Here is a 17983-nt window from a genome sequence, read left to right as displayed (position 1 = left end):
GTTTGGGGGGGGCACCTGGGTGCCTCAGTCGGTTAAGCAACTGACTCGACGTCGACTCAGGTCATGATCTCACGGTTCCTGATTTCAAGGTGTGGAGCCTGCTTGGGATTCTGCCTCCCTCTCTCTCTGCCCCTCCCCAGCTTGCTCTCTCAAAATAAATAAAAATAAACTTAAAAAAAAAATTGTTTGGAAAAGCTTTATGTTTTCCTGTCGTTTGTATTGTTTTGTGTCTAGGACATTACAAATGCCCATAGCAATCGTTCCTTGCCCTGGCACATCACCTGGGAAGCTTTTAAAAAGATACCAATGGGGGCGCCTGGGTGGCGCAGTCGGTTAAGCGTCCGACTTCAGCCAGGTCACGATCTCGCGGTCCGTGAGTTCGAGCCCCGCGTCAGGCTCTGGGCTGATGGCTCAGAGCCTGGAGCCTGTTTCCGATTCTGTGTCTCCCTCTCTCTCTGCCCCTCCCCCGTTCATGCTCTGTCTCTCTCTGTCCCAAAAATAAACGTTGAAAAAAAAATTAAAAAAAAAAAAAAAGATACCAATGCCTGAGTCCCATCCCAGTTCAATTAAATCGAATTCTCTAGGAGTAATAAAAATCTCTAAGCATTAGTGATTTTTTAAATTTCCCCAGGTCATTCTATGTGCAAAGCTGAGAACTGTTTTAGAGCCTCATACTGATAATATTAAAACGTGGCTAAAAGGACGTCTTCAGCAACAATTGGTGTGCCTACATCCTTTACAACCAGCGTAGCTAGAGTCACTAATAACATTTATCCAGTTCCCAAACTTGCACTGCCTTTCCACAATCAATAGAGGAAACAATCCCAAAGTGTCTTACTCCGCCTTGAAATAAACCTCTAGATGGCCAGGGCGGACGGGCCAGGGAGTCTGGGCCTACGGTCCACCCTGGCCTTTGGGCTCCGAGGAGGCATTTGGGCCAGGCCCGACGCTGGAGAAGGTGGTTCCGGATGAGACAAATCCTGCTCCGGGTGACGCCCCGCCCTCGACTTTGCCGGGACCGGGCGCCCAGCCCCGCCTCAGAGTGCCGCAGGCAGCGGTGAGCGCCGACTACATTTCCCACAATGCACCCCGGGGCGGGCAGGGCCAGAGGCAGAGCGGCTGGAGCCAGGCCTCCGCCACGAGAGGCCGGAGAGGGCTGTCTTCCTGGGTCGGCTGCTGGGCGAGGGGCGGTGGGAGGGGCGGTGGCCTGCGCTGTGGCCATGTCTGCGTCCGCAGGGGTCCGAGGGTCTGACCTGCGCCCTCCGGCCGGACTCGGCCGGACACCCGTGCCCTCCTGGGGGTCCGGCAGAGAGCAGTAACCGGCAGTCTCTGTGCGTCCTGGGCCCCCCCGGAGAAACAGGTGAGTACGACTGCCAACCCACGTGGCCAGGGGGTACCGAGAAACTGGAGAGCTGTCATCCTTGGAGCCAGGGGCTTGAAGACTGGGGGCCCCTGCCACATACGCTTCACTTGGGATAGGAGGATTTAGTCTCTTTGGGGTGCCTTAGCCGGTTGTCCCCCAGCTGAAGAATACAAAAGGCGAAGACCAGAACCGTTCCTTTGGGTGGGAGAGCAAAGTCCTGTAGGAGGCAGTGGCCTGGTAGGACCCGCCCCTCAAGGCACACATATTCCGCTCCCCCGTCCCCCTCCCCCTGGCAGAATCCTTTCAAAGATCTGCAGAGGTGACTGTGGGGTGAGCGGGCAACTCCTGGAAGTGTCCTGGGGCTTTGGACTTTGCTCTCAAGGGTGCCCTGGCTCAGATAACCTGTCTGCCTGTACTGGGTGAGCCACCGTTTCTGGGTTCCAGTTTGCTGGGGGAGGGTGAGCAGCCTTTGTCAGAGAGGGGAGTGGCCACCAGCAGTGACAAGTACCAGGCAATGCTCACGGAGTAGGCATCCTGCTGAACCAGCTACAGCATAGCCTCACCAGGGCCCTGTCTGCCAGAGACCCATGCATTCTGGCACCACCCTCCCAGATAGCCCACTCCAAAAGGGTCAGGGCAGGATGGAGCACTATCCAAGCAGGAAGAGGGAGCAACAGTGGTAGGAGTCAGTAGGGAGGGGCTCTTAAAGGTTCTGCCTGCTCCAGGGTGGGCACCTGAGGGAGGGAAGCACACAAGAAGGGGTGATTGAGACAACCTGTTTGGAGACATTGCTTGTAGGCACAGCAGAGCACATCTAGGGAAAGTAGCATGCCCTGGGGGCTTCTAGAGAGGCTGCCTGAGAAGGGACCCTGAGGGCACATATGGGACTGGTTCCAAGAGACCTCTCTCGCTTAACTGCTTCAGGCCCAGCCTCCCAGGAGCCTCTGTCATGAAGGTTATGGCTCCAGTGGGGGCTAGGGTGGGGTTTGCTGCCTAGTTTCCAGAGTAAGTGTCTAGATAACTGTTTGCTTCATCAGGACTTCTGGCTGGATCCCCCGATTGGGCTTGGAGATGTTGAGATGCTACATGATGTCAAGTAGCTGGGGAACTATTGTGAAGGAAGCGTCTACTAGCCCCAGCCAGTTGACCCTGCCCTCATTCCATATAGTTACCATGCTGAGTACCACTCAGCCATACTGGGTTCAGTCACCTAAGTCCACAAGGGATCGGTGGGTAGTGGGCCCCCAGGACCTTGGGTAAGTTGCCGTAGACCATGTTTGGGTCTTTGACCAGAGGTACAAGGCCACAGAGCAGGGGCATGTGGCAGACCAAGGATTCAACTTGGGAGAAACTTCCAGGAGCAGCAGAGAACCAATGGTCTGTTCCTGCAATGTCAGGCCCAACGAATAGCCAGTAAGCCTGGAGGAACCCCCAGCCCAAGGTACACAGACATCTCTTTGGCTGGACATCACAGGTGGGTCACTTCAGGCCAGAAGCTACCTGGCTTCATGAGGTCATAATCATGTTTGCTCAGGGTGAGCCAACTTTCAAAGGACTGATTTACATGGCAGAGACCACTTTTTGTGTGTAAGTGCAGCTACATATGGTTTGAATGCTAAGTAAAAATAATCATGATATATTAATGGCAGTAGCCATTAAGTGTGCAAGTGCTTACTGTGTGCCAGGGTAAACAAATTACATGAACATCTCATTTAATCCTTCCACAACCCAGTGAATTGGTATTATCATTGTCCCCACTTTATAGATGAGAAAACTAAGACTTATGGAACCAAACCAGGTCCATCCAGGTCCCTCTGATTCTAGGACCATTGTTCTTGAACACTTGACTACTATCAAAAACAAGTCTTCTCCACAGGCAGGGGTCTCCAGAGACTGCATTATAACTGGATATTCTTTGAAGATCTTTCACCTTTTCCCTTCCAAAGTTATTTATCTGGCAAATGTTGATTAAACTCCTCCTGCATATGGAGCTGACATACTGAAACTTGAAATGCTTCATAGAAAAATGAAGCAGGGCAAGACAGGGAAGATCAGGGATATTGTAGGAAGGCCTCTCTGATAGGTAACACTTGAGCAGCAACCGGAAGGAAGTGAGAGAGTAGGTCATGTCAATATCTAGCCCCGTCAGTGGAATAGGTGAATGAGGGACAAAGTGAAAAGCAGAGAGATGTGGTCTGTGCAGAAAGTTCAGCAAGGGCAAATTCTGAAATGCAGAAGTACTTAGGATTCACATTTATATTATCCTAAAGGAAAGCCATGAGGTCAGTGTGGCTGGGCTGAGGTGAAGGGAGCAGGGGGAAGGGAAGGAGATCAAGTCAAAGAAATAAAAGGAAGGGGTAGAGTGGGGCTTTGTGTGCTGTTCTGAGGAAATTGGCTGTCTCACTGAATGAGTGAGAACCATTATAGAGTTTTGAGCAGGGGAATTACACGGCCTGACTTCCTTTTTCAAGAGGATCTCTTTGAGTCCTGTGGGAGGGATATATTGCGCAAGGACAAAGGTAGATGTGGGGAGACTGGTTAAAAGGCTGGTGCATCACTCCCCTAGAGAGGTAATGGTGGCCTGGACCAATGTGGTAGTGGTGGTGGTGGTGGTGATGAGCAGTGGTCAGATTCTGGATATGGGCTTTTCCCATTTAACATTAGTAATCTGTTCCACAAAAGTTGGACATTATCTGGAATCACTAACTATCTGTTTCCCATTATTTCATATATCTTTTTATTATCTATCTATCTATCTATTTATTTATTTATTTATTTAATTTTGAGAGAGACAGAGACAACATGAGTGGGGAAGGGGCAAAGAAAGGGAGAGAGAGAATTCTGCCAGCACAGACCCTGACATGGGGCTCAAACACACGAAACCATGAGATCATGCATGACCTGAGCTGAAACAAAGAGTCGGACATTAACTGACTAAGCCACCCAGGTGCCCCTGTTTCCACTATTTAAAAATTTTTTAAATGTTTTTATTTTTGAGAGAGAGAGAGAGAGAGTGTGTGAGCAGGGGGAGGGGCAGAGAGAGAGAGGGAGACACAGAATCTGAAGCCGGCTCCAGGCTCCAAGTTGTCAGCACAGAGCCTGACGCAGGGCCCAAACCCACAAACCACGAGATCATGATCTAAGCTGAAGTTGGACACCCAACCAACTGAGCCACCCGGGCGCCTCCCCCCACCATTATTTTAAATGGGAAAAAGTATAATGCTTCCCTCATCGACCACAAACCCCCAATTTTCTAAAATGGTACTAAAACACAGGAAAATATATACCTAATACATGCCCAGTAGGTTATAGCATTAGGATATAAAATGCTGAAAAACATACCCTCCTGACCACCAGAGTTTGCTGCTTTGATGCAGTATCATGGCCTCTTTCAGTACCTTCAACAGCCATGATGCAAGTAAGCCCGTTTTGTTGCCACTTAGTGAGTGATGTTCTATCCAACTTGGAATGTAATTTGAGGACTTAAATGTACATCACTTGTTTAAAATATAGATCAAGTTTTGATGATGTAAATAGCATTTTTCTATATAAACATAGCCAAAACAATACAAGTTTGTTGTATTAGTTATTTATTGCAGTGTAACAAATTACTCCAAAACTTAGCAGCTTAAAACAACAATAAATATTTATTATCTCATGCAGTTCCTTTGGTATTTGGGAGAAATCTGGGAGCAGTTTAGCTGGATGGTCCAGGCTCAGTTTCTCTTGTGAGGTTGAAGTCATCTGAAGGCTTTACAGGGGCTAGAAGATTGTTTACTCACATGACTGGCACATTTGGTACTGGCTATTTGCATGTCTCAAAGTTTGCTGAGGTTCTCTCTGTAGACAGCTGCTCAAGTGTCCTCACAACATGGCTGATGGCTCCAACTAGGGTGATCCAAGACAGCAAGGCAGAAGCCACAGTATCTTTTATGACCTAGCCTCAGAAATCACACGTTGTCATTTTCACGTTATCCTATTGGTTACATAACTGCTCAGTGTGGGAGGGGAGTACACAAAGGCATATACACTGTAAGTTGAGGATCATTGGGGACTGGCTTGAAGGCTGGCTACCACAGTTGGGTATTAAAAACCAAGAGGAATTCTATAGGGAAAATATTAACTAGAGAGACATTTTGCTGGGTATTCAGAAGTACAGGTGACAGGATTTGCTAGTGGTTCGATATACGGGGTGTGAGGAAAAGAGATGACTCCAAGATTTGCTGAAAATCATTGTCTTTCACTGAGATGGAGAAAACTCTGGGAGGAGTACGTTTTTAAGAGGACAATCAGGAACTCAGTTTTGGACATATAACTTTGAGATACTGTAAGACATGAAGTAGACAGTTAAATGTGTGTGACTCTAGAAGTCAGAAGAGACATTGGGGCTAGAAATAAAAATTGGAATCACAATGTATCACTAATCATTAATGTATCAATGGAGTTGAGACTGGGGGCACCTGGGTGGCTTAGTCGGTTAAGCATCCCACTCTTGATATTGGCTCAAGTCGTAATCTCACAGTCATGAGTTTGAGCCCCACATTGGGCTCTGCACTGGTAGTGTGGAGCCTGCTTGGGATTCTCACTCTCTGTCTCTCTGTCTCTCTGCATCTTCTCCCCTCTAAAAATAAACATTAAAAAATTAAAAACAAAAACAAAAACATGAGACTGAATGAGATCACCAGTGGTTTGAATGAAGACAGAAAAGAGATCCAAGGGCTGAAATCTGGGTCCCATAACTGTAAGAGGAATTGCATAAAGGACTTAGCAGGCATGGTCTATGAGGTAGGAGGAGAACCAAGAAAGGAGAGTGGTGTACCAGAAGCCAAGAAGAAAAAGTGTTTTAAGAGAGGAAATCACCAAGTGTGTATCCATTACTGCTACTGAGTGAGGTGAGGATCCTGAGGTCAACTAGCAACCTTGATGAGAGCAGTGTTGCTGGAATGATGGAGGCACAAGTCTAGTTGGAGTGGCTTCAAGAATGAATGGGAAAGGGGCACCTTGCTGGCTCAGTCAGTAGAGCATGCATCTCTTGATTTTGGAGTTGTGAGTTCGAGCTCTACATTGGGTGTAGAGCTTACCTAAAAATAAAATCTTAAAAAAAACCCAAGTGAGTGAAGTGGAGAGGCTGCGGCAGATGTATTTCTTGATTACCAGATACCCGTGAGCTCCCCACACTTCCCAGTCCCTCTGGCCATGTGACTACTTCTGGCCAATCTGGGCTTTGAAGTATTTAAGAGCTGGTACATGACCTTCCAGCCCTGTCTTCCACTGCCCAGTGATGTGGAAAAGGCATGTATTCCAGATGGCAGAGCTATGGGATGCTAGTAACCTGGATTCCTGAATCACTGCTTGGAAGGGAGCTGAATTACTACCAGATCCAAGGTAAATTTTGTGTAAGCAAAAAATAAGCCTTTATGTGTGAAGCCTCTACCATTTTGACATTCATTTGTTACACAGCATAGCCTAGCCTACTAATTATATTCCAAGTATTATTTACTGTTTTGAGGTCTGTTTTATAAAGGGCAGCAAAAAAATGGGGTGGAACCTAGAGGGGAATGTAAAGTTAAGGGGGTGGGGGGTTGTTTTAACTCTTTAATTGAAATAAAACAAACATGAAGTTCACAAATCATAAGTACAGCTCAGTGAATTATAACGAGTGAACACACCCAAAGTAAGGTGGTTTTTTTTTAATTTTTTTTTTTAAACATTTATTCATCTTTGAGAGAGAGACACAGAGCGTGAGTGGGGGAGGAGCCGAGAGAGAGGGAGACACAGAATCCGAAGCAGGCTCCAGGCTCTGAGCTGTCAGCACAGAGCCCGATGTGGGACTCAGACTCACTGACTGTGAGATCAGGACCCGAGCCGAAGTCAGACGCTTAACCGACTGAGCCACCCAGGTGCCCCGGAAGGTGTTTTGAAAATGGAGGAAGCATCAGCATATTGGTGCTGGATGGGGGAGAAGGGGAAACCAATGATCTGGGAGAGAGAGGGACAGCTGCTGAAGCCATGTGCTTGTGCTTGTGCAGGTGAAAGGGACTGCAGTGGGGGCATTTGCTCCCAGTGGAGCAAGGACAGCTCATCTTCAGTGAGAAGAAGGAAAGCAGAGCCTGGCAGGTGAAGCAAGGTGGTGGTGGGAATCTTGGAAGTTCTCTTTTGCTGACTTCTGCTTCCTCGGTGAGATCATGGATCATGCTGAGTGAGTGTGGGAGAAGGAAGTGATAGAAGTTTGAGAAGAGAGGTGTGAACTTATTGACTAAGGGAGCAGGAAAGTGAGTCTCCATAGAAATATAGTAATTTGAAGCAATGGTTCTGGACCTACTTCCCGGAAAGAAACACATAGCAATCCAGGTCTCCGTCCAGGGAGCCAGGTCCAGAAGCCTTGGCCACAACCCTGGGACTGTCAGTAGCAGCTTTCTCTCTGCCTGGACACAGACTCCTCTCTCTGGAGTCACTCCATCTTCACATAGCAGTGCAGACCCCAATCTCACTTTCAGGTTAGCTTGTGAAATAATGCTCTATGAGGTTCTCATGTGGCCTGTGTCTTCTTGCTGAAGACCTAGGCATGCCCTAGTTACTGTAGCACCCACTGCCCCAGCCTCTATGGTGTTACAGTGCTTGTTTTGGCCTGTCTGGGATTACTCCTCTTGGTCTCGGTCTCTGTCTCTGAGCGGACCTTTCTGAACAACCTAGCCGTTGAGGCCTAGCCGTTGAGGGCAAGTAGCCTTTTAGTTACTCTGGCCCTCTGTCAGACAAGGTGGCCCATGCCTTGGTCCTCTGGGCTCTGACTCATGCTAGGATCCATCACTCTTGACTGTCCTAATGGATGGGATTAGTGGCCTAGAAAATCCCCAGAGGTCAATATTCTCCCAGATGATCTTTTTTTGGTCCTACTCTAAGTGGGGTGACGCTGTTGGCCAATGGTGCCCAACCTTCACTTGTTCTGTGATGCTCCAGGTTCAGTGCACGAGTGGCTACCAGGCTTCCCTGTCTGTTTTGCCTGTTGAACTTCTGCAAAAGATGCATTTGAAAAAGGATTCCATAGCTTAGAACAAAGATGACCAAAAAACAAAAACAAAAACAAAAAAACAAAAAAAAGAGCTTGAAAGTCAGTTCTTTGGGTGCATACAGGAGCTGCCTGGTAGGAGCTCTGGTGGGATGAGGATAAGGAGTCTGAGAGGGTGTTCTTGGACATGGACAACCTGGGACCACACAAATGAGAGTGATGGGGATGCTCTCTCTTTGAGGTCACTCTTCATGAACATTTTTGAGCACCTACTTCATGCTAGGCTCGGGGAAGAGTCATTTGCCCAAGGTTGCGGAGCTACTGAGAAACAAGGCCTCAGTTATTTCCTATGACTCTGTCCTAGAAGGGCAGGGACAGGGTCTACTTTGCTCACACTAACACCAGTCCCTCCCAGGCCCCTGGCCTGCCCGCATGACCTCTTCATGAGTCTCTGACTAGTCTTTGCAGTCCTTCTCGCCTATCTACCCAGATTTCTCTTCACGAAAGGATCAGTGCCTCAATGGAACCCCTCCCCTATGAATGTATTTTGCTTGCCAAATGAAGGCTCCTTCAGCCTGCCATTCAGGGGCCCTTAGGGGTGACTCCAGGTGAGCCATCCAACTTTGTTATCCTTGCCATCCACTCATCGCCACCTCCACCTGGCTCTGAGGCTGCAGAAGGACTGGGAGATGAAACTGAGTCTGTCCTGGCATTCAGATGGGCACTGAGAACTGTTATGTCTATAGTTGTACAGCTGTATAGTTGTAAGGCAAGCCCTGGTGCCAAATTCAGAAAGTACAAAAGTGTACTCAGAAAAAAGCAAGCCTGAAGACAAGCTTGTTTGCTCTTTCTTTGCAAATGCCTAAGTATTCAGAAAGAACTATTGGTCAATTCAGTTTTGAATGAGGAAGTGTTTGTGGTAGGATGTGCAGTGAAAGATACCAGGATACAGAATTGTTTCAATTGCCAGCTCCCAAAGCTTCCACCCTGTTGTGACATTGGGCAGGCATTTACTGTCTCAGCCTCAGTCCCTTTATCTGTAGAGCCAGCCTGAGACAGGAGCACCTGCCACAGAGTGTAGTGATCAGGCTTAGATAACTGTGTCCACTTATACTTCCTAGCACACTACCTTGGTGCTCAGTAAGTGTTAGCTGCTGTTATCAGTTTGTTAAAAAAAAAAAATTTCCATTTTATGTGCATTCAAAAAACAAACAAACAAACAAACAAAAAACTGGAAAGAAATACACCAAAATGTGAACAGTGAAAGATCCTGAATGGTGGGGAAATGGTGACATTTCTTTCTTTATCTTTTTTTATTTTCCAAGTTTTCTACAATGAATAGGTACAATGAATTTTTCCTTTTCTACTTAGAAAAAGAACAACATACTTCACTTTTTACAGGGGAATACTCAGAACCCATTTCCCAGAGGTTTGAGCTAGCTGGGTCCTGGTGCTTTCCTGTACTAACTAACCACTGTTACTGTACTAGCAGTGACCCCTGCCAACAGCACCTCCCTCCTTACCCTCGATGATGTCTTTGTTTGCCCACAGGAGAGTCCAAGGGATGGCTGCTGACATGCAGAAGAGGAGCAGCGAATGCCCCGATGGCACCCTGGCTCCTTCTGATGGGCAGAGTATGGAGAGAGCTGAAAGCCCCACACCAGGACTGGCTCAGGGAATGGAGCCAGGTACGGGCAGGGTGTGCAGCTCCAGGCAGCTGACAGCGAGAGCAGCCTCCAGGGCAACTGGGATTCCCACCAAGTCTTTCACTCCCACTCATTCATGCACTCGTTCAGTCACTCGTGGGCTACTTGTTAGGTGCTGGGGATACCGCAGGAAACGGGCTCGGTCTGTGTCCAGCCTTCCTCTCCACTTCATGTTGGGCTACTCACCCCTGTGCTGTCTGGCTGCCAGCATGGGTTCTCCTCCCGTTCCCTGGGTCTACATTGCGCCTTCCTGACTCCTTTTCCCTCCCTCAGCTCTCAGCTTAAATGTCACCTCTGCACGAGTTAGGCCTGCCTGCTCTGACCATGCTCTGTACAGGACAGTAGTTATTTTGTAATTTTATTTGTTTATGTATATATTGCCCATCTCTTGTCCACAAAATTGTGAGCTCTTTGAGCACAGAGTGGTTGTATCCCAAATGCCTAGTACGGTACCAAACTCATCATAGAGACTCAAAATACATCTGTTGAATTATTCTGTAAAAAAAAAAAAAAAAAAAAAAAAAAAATCAGTAGAGAAAGACTGACATGGCCCCTGCCTTAGGGGAGCCATAGGCTAGTGGGGTCATTACAGTGGAGTGGGTTAGGAACTATGGCCTGAACTGGGTCAGGGAGACTTCTCACAGGGATAGAGAGTCACTGAACAAAGGTATTCCAGGCACAGGGCAAGGTGCTCGGCACACAGCAGTGAACAACCACCTTCTTGCCCCTCAGGAGGAACCCCACTGTAGTTGGGAAGGAGGATAATAACTGACAAGTGGCACAAGAGAAATCAAAGAGAGAGATATGATAGAGTGCCCAGGCTCAGAGGTCAGGTGAGGAGGTAACTTATGTCTTTGCTGAGAGCTGAAGTGTGACAAGGAGCTGGCCATGCGAGGAGGTGGGAGTGCATTCCAGGCAGAGGGAACAGTAGGTACAGAGGCCCTGAGGTAGGTGAGGGCATGTTGAGGGTGTCCAAAGAGCAGGTGGATGAAGGTCAGTGTGACTGGAGTGGGTAAGGGCTGTGAGATGAGATTGAGAGAAGCAAGTAGAAGCAAGTCATTCCCGCAGCCATGAGGGGTTTGGGTTTTATTCCCAGTGTGATGGGAGGAAACTGGTGGGCTGTAAGCCGCAGGGAGGCATAACTTGTAGTAGGCAGTAGCAGGAGGGAACAGTGGCTTGTCTCTGCAGTAAAGCTAGAGTGCCATATTACGCATCTTGCTGGTAAGGTGGTCTGCCAGTGGCTATTGCTCTAAGCACCAGTGCTTTTGGCTGGCAGGTGCTGGGCAGGAGGGTGCCATGTTCGTCCATGCCCGTTCCTATGAGGACCTGACTGAATCGGAGGATGGGGCAGCTTCTGGGGACAGCCCCAAGGAGGGTGTTGGGGGTCCTCCACCACTGCCTGCAGACATGCGACAGATCAGCCAGGACTTCAGCGAGCTGAGCACCCAACTGACGGGTGTGGCCCGAGACCTGCAGGAGGAGATGCTGCCAGGAAGCTCTGAGGACTGGCCAGAGCCTTCAGGGGCAGCTGGGCGGCCAGCCACAGAACCCCCCAGGGAGGGCACAGGCGAGGGGGATGAGGAGGAGGCTGCTGAGGCATGGCGACTGCACCAGAAGCACGTCTTTGTGCTGAGCGAGGCGGGGAAGCCTGTGTACTCCCGCTATGGGTCAGAGGAGGCACTTTCCAGCACCATGGGTGTCATGGTGGCCCTGGTGTCCTTCCTGGAGGCAGACAAGAACGCCATTCGTTCTATCCACGCAGGTGAGCCACCTGGAAAGGGGGGCAGGGAGGGCTCCCCTGACCAGGGTTAATTCATAGTCCCCGAGGGACTAGAGGGCTGGGATGTGCTGTGTGACCAAGGGCAGCCCCTCCACCTCACTGGGCTTCAATATTGTCATCTGAACACAGATAGCAACAATGACTGCCTTACGGGGTATTGTGAGGTCCAAAGGTGGCTCTGACATGGGCTTTGCCCTTGGAGAGAACTAGAAATCCCAGGCCCTGAGCCCCACCCAGCTCTTGACATTTAACACAAGAATGTTTTTTTTCAATTGCTCACTGCATTTTGGCTGGTGCCACTCTGTGAAGCAAGTGGCAGGGACAGCCTGGAATCCTCAGGGAAAGGGAACCGTGGGCTGCTGTTTTTATCTTCATCATCCATAAGCCCCTACTGTGTGCAGAGATCTGAGGGAGGGTGGAGAGGATGTAGAAAGCGACAAGCTGTGTAGGAAGCTGGGGCTCCGAGGGAGCTGGGCAAGGCCAATCCCGGAGGGCTCCCCGGAGAAGCTGACATCCCCTCCCTCCACCTTCAGATGGCTACAAGGTAGTATTCGTGCGCCGGAGCCCACTGGTGTTGGTGGCAGTGGCGCGCACGCGGCAATCGGCGCAGGAACTGGCGCAGGAGCTGCTCTACATCTACTACCAGATCCTGAGCCTTCTTACCGGTGCCCAGCTGAGCCACATCTTCCAGCAGAAGCAGAACTACGACCTGCGGCGCCTGCTCTCGGGCTCGGAGCGCATCACCGACAACCTGCTGCAGCTCATGGCGCGAGACCCCAGCTTCCTCATGGGGGCAGCGCGCTGCTTGCCCCTGGCTGCGGCCGTGCGCGACGCGGTGAGTGCCAGCCTGCAGCAGGCGCGAGCGCGCAGCCTTGTCTTCTCCATCCTGCTGGCACGCAACCAGCTGGTGGCGCTCGTGCGCCGCAAGGACCAATTCCTGCACCCTATCGACCTGCACCTGCTCTTCAATCTCATAAGTTCCTCCTCATCCTTCCGTGAGGGAGAAGCCTGGACGCCTGTGTGCCTACCCAAATTTAATGCGGCCGGCTTCTTCCATGCACACATCTCTTACCTGGAGCCTGACACCGACCTCTGCTTGTTGCTCGTCTCCACCGACCGGGAGGACTTCTTTGCAGTCTCTGACTGCCGCCGCCGCTTTCAGGAGCGCCTGCGGAAGCGTGGAGCCCACCTGGCGCTGCGAGAGGCACTGCGCACGCCCTACTACAGTGTTGCCCAAGTGGGCATCCCGGACCTGCGCCACTTCCTCTATAAATCAAAGAGCTCGGGACTCTTCACCAGGTGAGGGAGGACCTTGGGAGCACAACTTGAGGGAGACAGGGGCGAGGGAGGGGAGGCGGTTGGCCCTCAGCCCTGATGCAGTCCTGGAGCTGATGACCCGTCTGTGAATGGACTGACATGTTGGGTCTGTTTTACTCTGACATCAGGGACCCAGACTCCCTATCACTCCACCCCCTATGGGCATGTACCTCTCTACTTTGTTACCCACAAAGCCTTGAAATGCCCAGTACACCCAGGGAAGGAAGCTGGAACAGAGATCTCCTGGATCTCCTGCCCTGGAGCAGGTCTGCCTTAGGGGTCATTTTGGTCCCATCTAGGATGCAGAATTCCTCCTCCAACAGAGGGGCTGTGGCCAGATGTGGCATCTTCTGTCCTCCCATTACCCCTTCTTGGGTTCCCAGATCACTTTTCCTCCACTTCAGGCCTGTCACTTTGTTTCCAACACCTAAACTCAGATTGGCCTCTCCAAGGGAAGTCACCAAAGATGCCATGAACTTGGGGGAGGGGGGAAGAACAGGGCTCCATTCTGGGTGGGCCCAGCCCTGTCCTGGGGAGTCTTCTGTGGTAGGGAGGCCATGCTCTGTCCTGGGAAAACATTTGGAGGGTAAGACACATGTCAGAGTCTCCCTGGCTAGGAAGAGTTGTTTTTAGATCTCCAGAGAAGGCAATGAAAGTTATTTCTTTGCCAACCCACTCCCCCATCTCCAGCCCTGAGATTGAGGCCCCGTACACCAGTGAAGAGGAGCAGGAGCGGCTGCTGGGCCTCTACCAATACCTGCACAGCCGGGCCCACAATGCCTCCCGCCCACTCAAGACCATCTACTACACGGGCCCCAATGAGAACCTCCTGGCCTGGGTAAGGCAGCCCTGGGATGGGCTCAGCTTCATCGGGATCCCGGGCAGGGGCCACACGAGATGTCTAACCTCGATGACTACCCTGTGCCCCCTCCTCCAGGTGACAGGTGCCTTTGAGCTCTACATGTGCTACAGCCCCCTGGGGACCAAGGCATCTGCTGTCAGTGCCATCCATAAGCTGATGCGCTGGATCCGCAAAGAAGAAGATCGCCTCTTCATCCTCACACCCCTCACCTACTGATGGGAATGTGTGTGGGTTCGGCCCTCTTAGGCGCACTGGGCAACGGAAGCTATGGGAGCCTCCACATGGGCTGGCCTCTCTTGCCCAGGCAGCAAGCAGGCAGGGACTGTGGGTTGGTGCGTGCATTAAAGTACTCTGGAGAAGACACTCATTGGGCCTTGTCACTGGTCCCTTCACTCATGCATTCTCACTCCTACAGATACTGGATCCTCCTCCTTAGTCCTTACCTGTGTTTCCCCATGTCCTGGAGCACAAGCACTCAGAATCGAACCTTGGGCTGGGTCTCTTCATTCAGCTAAAGTCTTGCCATACATAAAATGTTCTCTAGCATTCCACTGGCCTTGCCCCTCACAGCCCCACCCCGATACTCAGTCTGAGTCCCTGGTGCCTCCTAGAAGGGCATAGCCCCTCCTCTCACTCCTAGGAGGGGCCCCCAGCTTTGTGCCCCAAAGGACCACTCATATACCCTGGGAGCTGTGGCTCTGCTTAAAGGGCTGCTGTAGCTCAGCAGTGACAAGGCTGAGTAAGAGAAGGACAGCCAACTAGGGAGAGTCTGAGGCTTGGTACAGGTGGGTAAGATCCCTTGGTGAGGTGGTCTGGTTTTCAGCACAGAAAAATTCAGAGACCAGCCTCAGTGTATGTAGCCCTAGACCTCTGGGGAAATTGTCCCAGCTTGGTCTTCCTCATGAAGGGCTATCCACCTCGGCATCTGTGCTTTTGGCCAGTGCATTCCTCAGACCGTCCCCAGGAGTGAGCTGGAGGGCCTGCAGGAAGAGCCAGCTGACTTTTGGGGCAGGGGTGGACCCTGCCCTAGGAAGGGCTGATGCTGCTAGGCACACCGGGCCCTCTTCCGCTACCCTGGCATTTTCCAGCCCACAGGGGTCACTGTGGACATCTCAGGAGGCTCAGCAGTGAAGGCCCAGACCCCTCCACTCTGTCCTGAGACCCTCTTTGGACAGAGCCCAAGGCACAGTACAGGAAGCCTCTATCTTGCTGCTGGGGGGCTTTCCCAGTTCTGCCACAGCTTAACCATCTCATTGGCTAGGAGAGCAAAAGACCTAGGAAATGTTTATGGGAGAAAAGTGTCCACTGAATGTGGTCTTAAGACTGTAGAGTAAATCACCCTTATGCAGTCTCTGAGAGCTGGGCTAAGATACTCTGCCACTAAAACCAACCCATGTTGGAAAATATATTTGGTGGGTAGCATAGGGTACACTGGAATGGTTCTATTTACTGTCCCAGGAAATGGGATAGCCCCTGCCCTTGGCCCTATCCTGGATCATATTAGGATGGATATGGCAGCAAACCACCTGCCTAGACCCCAAGGTGCGTGGGGAACAGCCACAGGCTTGGCGGTGCTGCTCGCCCTGCACATGTGCCCTGGGTCTCTTTTCTGCCTGTTTCTGCTGCTGTTTCTCCCCTTGATCCTGGCCAGTGCACCAAATCACTGCCTCTGGGGCCAAGGTGATGCCAGGCCAGCAGTCCATGGCTGCTATTGGCATTCCTCTGGTCAGTGGTCAGCCCCTAGATACTCCTGTTGGCTACTGTGATTCTTGTAGGACTCTCAGCACCTCTGCAGTTTAGCACCTATTCTGGGTAGGTGTGGAAGTGGGTGGTCACAATTAGGTGAGTGTGTGTACCTAGGACAGTAGGCACCTGGAGTGTGGGCTTATCTGTCTGGGGATCAAGGAAGGAATAACAGGCCAAACAGGGAAGGTGTTCCTAGTGGAGGAACCAGCATGTGCAAAGGACCTGGTAAAGAGCCTGGTATTACTGGTTTAAGTGAAGCTGGAGGAGTTTTCAAGGCCTAGGTTTCTTGAACTCCAGGTAAAAGTCTGGCAGTGGGGAGCCATTGAATTTGTTTTAAAGCTGCAGAGTGATATGGTCATATTGTAGTTAGAGACTGCTGCCACTCAGATGATCTCTTTGGGTTGGAGAAAAAGGCTGGCATTAGTTCTCGTTTTTGTTTTTGTTTTGGAGTAGTGTTCAGAGGGATGTGAGAGCCAAAAAGGGAAAAGAGGCCACTCCTTCAAGGTGATAGATACTGGGGGAGTTGGGCAGGTCCTAAACCAAATATAGGCCAGGCCTTGTGAGTTCAGCTTGGAGGGAGCACTTATACTTAACACTCCAAGGCCCCACTTCCCCCACATGGTTTGCCTGCCCTGCTCCTGCAGAGTGGGCAGAGGGGGAAGGAGGAAGGGGTGCTCCTGTGGATGCCAGTTCTCAAGGACCGGGGTTGTCCACCAGGGGACGCTGTTCTGGGACTAGCCAACATCTTGGCCACATGGTGGCAGCAGAGAATCAACTGTTGACTGCTGCACCCCAACCCTCAAAACGAGTGGACAGAGTGATCAAGGAGGGCCCTTGAAGTCTCCTCCCAACCTACAGAAGTCTCTCCGAATGTAGTACCGGGACCCAAGAAACTGTCTCAGCGCCAGCGGAGAATGTTTCATTTCAGTTTTACCCAGCATGAGTGTCTTTAATCATGTCGACTGTGGAACACATGATTTTTTTTTATGGGTATTTATTCATTTCCGGGCCAATTCTAGTTAGAGAAGGGAGTGCCATTTATGATGCCTGAGGCTCTGAATCCTCCCAGCACTGGGTGTGGCTGCCCAATCCTGTTTCCTCTCTCTCCCAGGTGCTCACTGAGCTCCAGCCCCACGGGGGAGGGGAGTTCAGCACTAGGAATGGGGAAAGTGGGGAGTCAGGTATTCAGAGTCAGCTGTGCTAGAGCGGGTATAGCATATGATCTGTGGGACCCACAAAATGGACCAGGCATTGACTGGATCAGGAGGGCTTCCTGGAGGTGGTGCCATCTAAGCTGCAAGAGAAGGAAAGGAAAAAGGTGCTCCTGGAAGGAGGAACAAGGAATATTGTCTGGATAGGGGAGTAGAGGAGATACAGCTCCAAAAATCAGGCTGAATGAATCCTGCTGGGCTGAAAGCTCCTCTCTCCCCCACCCCTCTTATGCTCCAAAGCCCTGGGACCCACAGTTCACAGGTCCCTCAGACCTCAGTGTAGGGCCACCCTATGAAGCTTCCCCTCCCTCCAGGGTTAAGGCCCACCTGGCTAAGGGGGCTGTCAGGCTGACAAGGTCCCCCAGAGCCCCCTTTAAATGTTAGGAAGAACCAGTTATCAAGGAGCAACCGCTGAAGTCCATGTACAAGAGGCAAGGTTGCCTCTCCTCCCCTCAACCCCATATGCCTCACTCAGACTGAAGAGAGAACTGTGGGCAGTCACCTAGTTAGAACTATATCCTCATTTCAGGGATGGAGAGACTGAGGCCCAGCATAGCTTACAGAGCAGGTTAGAGGTGCCCTGTCAAAGCCCATGTTTCCCCCGTATCAGGGGGGCACTGCAGTACAGCCAGCAAAGGCAGCCAGCACTGTGTGTTTTGTTAGCCCCATTCTGCAGCTTCTGCCTACTGAGGCAGTGGTGGAGGGACCATAGCTAGGGTTGGGCCTCCCCATAAGCTGCCTCTCCTCTGACTCTAATGTCCAGCCAGCAGGGTAGGTCCTAACTCATAACCTCTACCGCCTTGGGCAGGCAGGGGACAACGTACCTTCCTGTGATACCATCCAGTCATTGACATCCCAGGGCAGGCCCAGAAAAGGATGGCCCCTGCCCTGAGAGGGTTTCACTACTCCCGGGGGCCCCACCTCTCCCCTCCGGTCCTCCACACATTCTTGGTTTCTCAGGGGCCTCCAGGCCCTGTTCTGGAACCAGCGTC

General features: G+C 51.0%; 1 protein-coding gene across 3 annotated transcripts; it reads left to right on the top strand.

The window, feature by feature from the left end:
• The first annotated feature begins 1083 nt into the window (after positions 1–1083).
• On the top strand, positions 1084–14401 carry MON1A (MON1 homolog A, secretory trafficking associated). 3 transcript variants are annotated; one of them, XM_045496913.1, is made up of 6 exons: positions 1084–1360; positions 9921–10057; positions 11352–11837; positions 12389–13154; positions 13863–14010; positions 14110–14401. In XM_045496913.1, exons 2-6 carry the CDS (start codon positions 9934–9936, stop codon positions 14248–14250), a joined length of 1665 nt encoding a protein of 554 aa, XP_045352869.1. In that variant the 5' UTR covers positions 1084–1360; positions 9921–9933; the 3' UTR covers positions 14251–14401. The 3 variants fall into 3 exon arrangements, with proteins under 3 accessions (XP_045352869.1, XP_045352871.1, XP_045352870.1); XM_045496914.1 differs by lacking the exon at positions 1084–1360 and adding an exon at positions 2575–2837; XM_045496915.1 differs by lacking the exon at positions 11352–11837 and having other exon boundaries at positions 1085–1360.
• The last annotated feature ends 3582 nt before the right edge of the window (positions 14402–17983 follow it).

Source organism: Leopardus geoffroyi, chromosome A2 (assembly GCF_018350155.1).
Source record: "Leopardus geoffroyi isolate Oge1 chromosome A2, O.geoffroyi_Oge1_pat1.0, whole genome shotgun sequence".
Taxonomy (NCBI): Eukaryota; Metazoa; Chordata; class Mammalia; order Carnivora; family Felidae; genus Leopardus; species Leopardus geoffroyi.
Note: the sequence above shows the minus strand (reverse complement) of the source record. Positions and strands in the feature narration are given on the sequence as shown.

Excerpts from the sequence above, each read along its gene's own strand:
- MON1A (XM_045496913.1), top strand. The coding sequence starts at position 9,934 with ATGGCTGCTGACATGCAGAAGAGGAGCAGCGAATGCCCCGATGGCACC. Across the intron at positions 10,058-11,351 it reads GGCTCAGGGAATGGAGCCAG|GTGCTGGGCAGGAGGGTGCC; the intron begins GTACGGGCAGGG and ends TTTGGCTGGCAG. Across the intron at positions 13,155-13,862 it reads AGCTCGGGACTCTTCACCAG|CCCTGAGATTGAGGCCCCGT; the intron begins GTGAGGGAGGAC and ends CCCCATCTCCAG.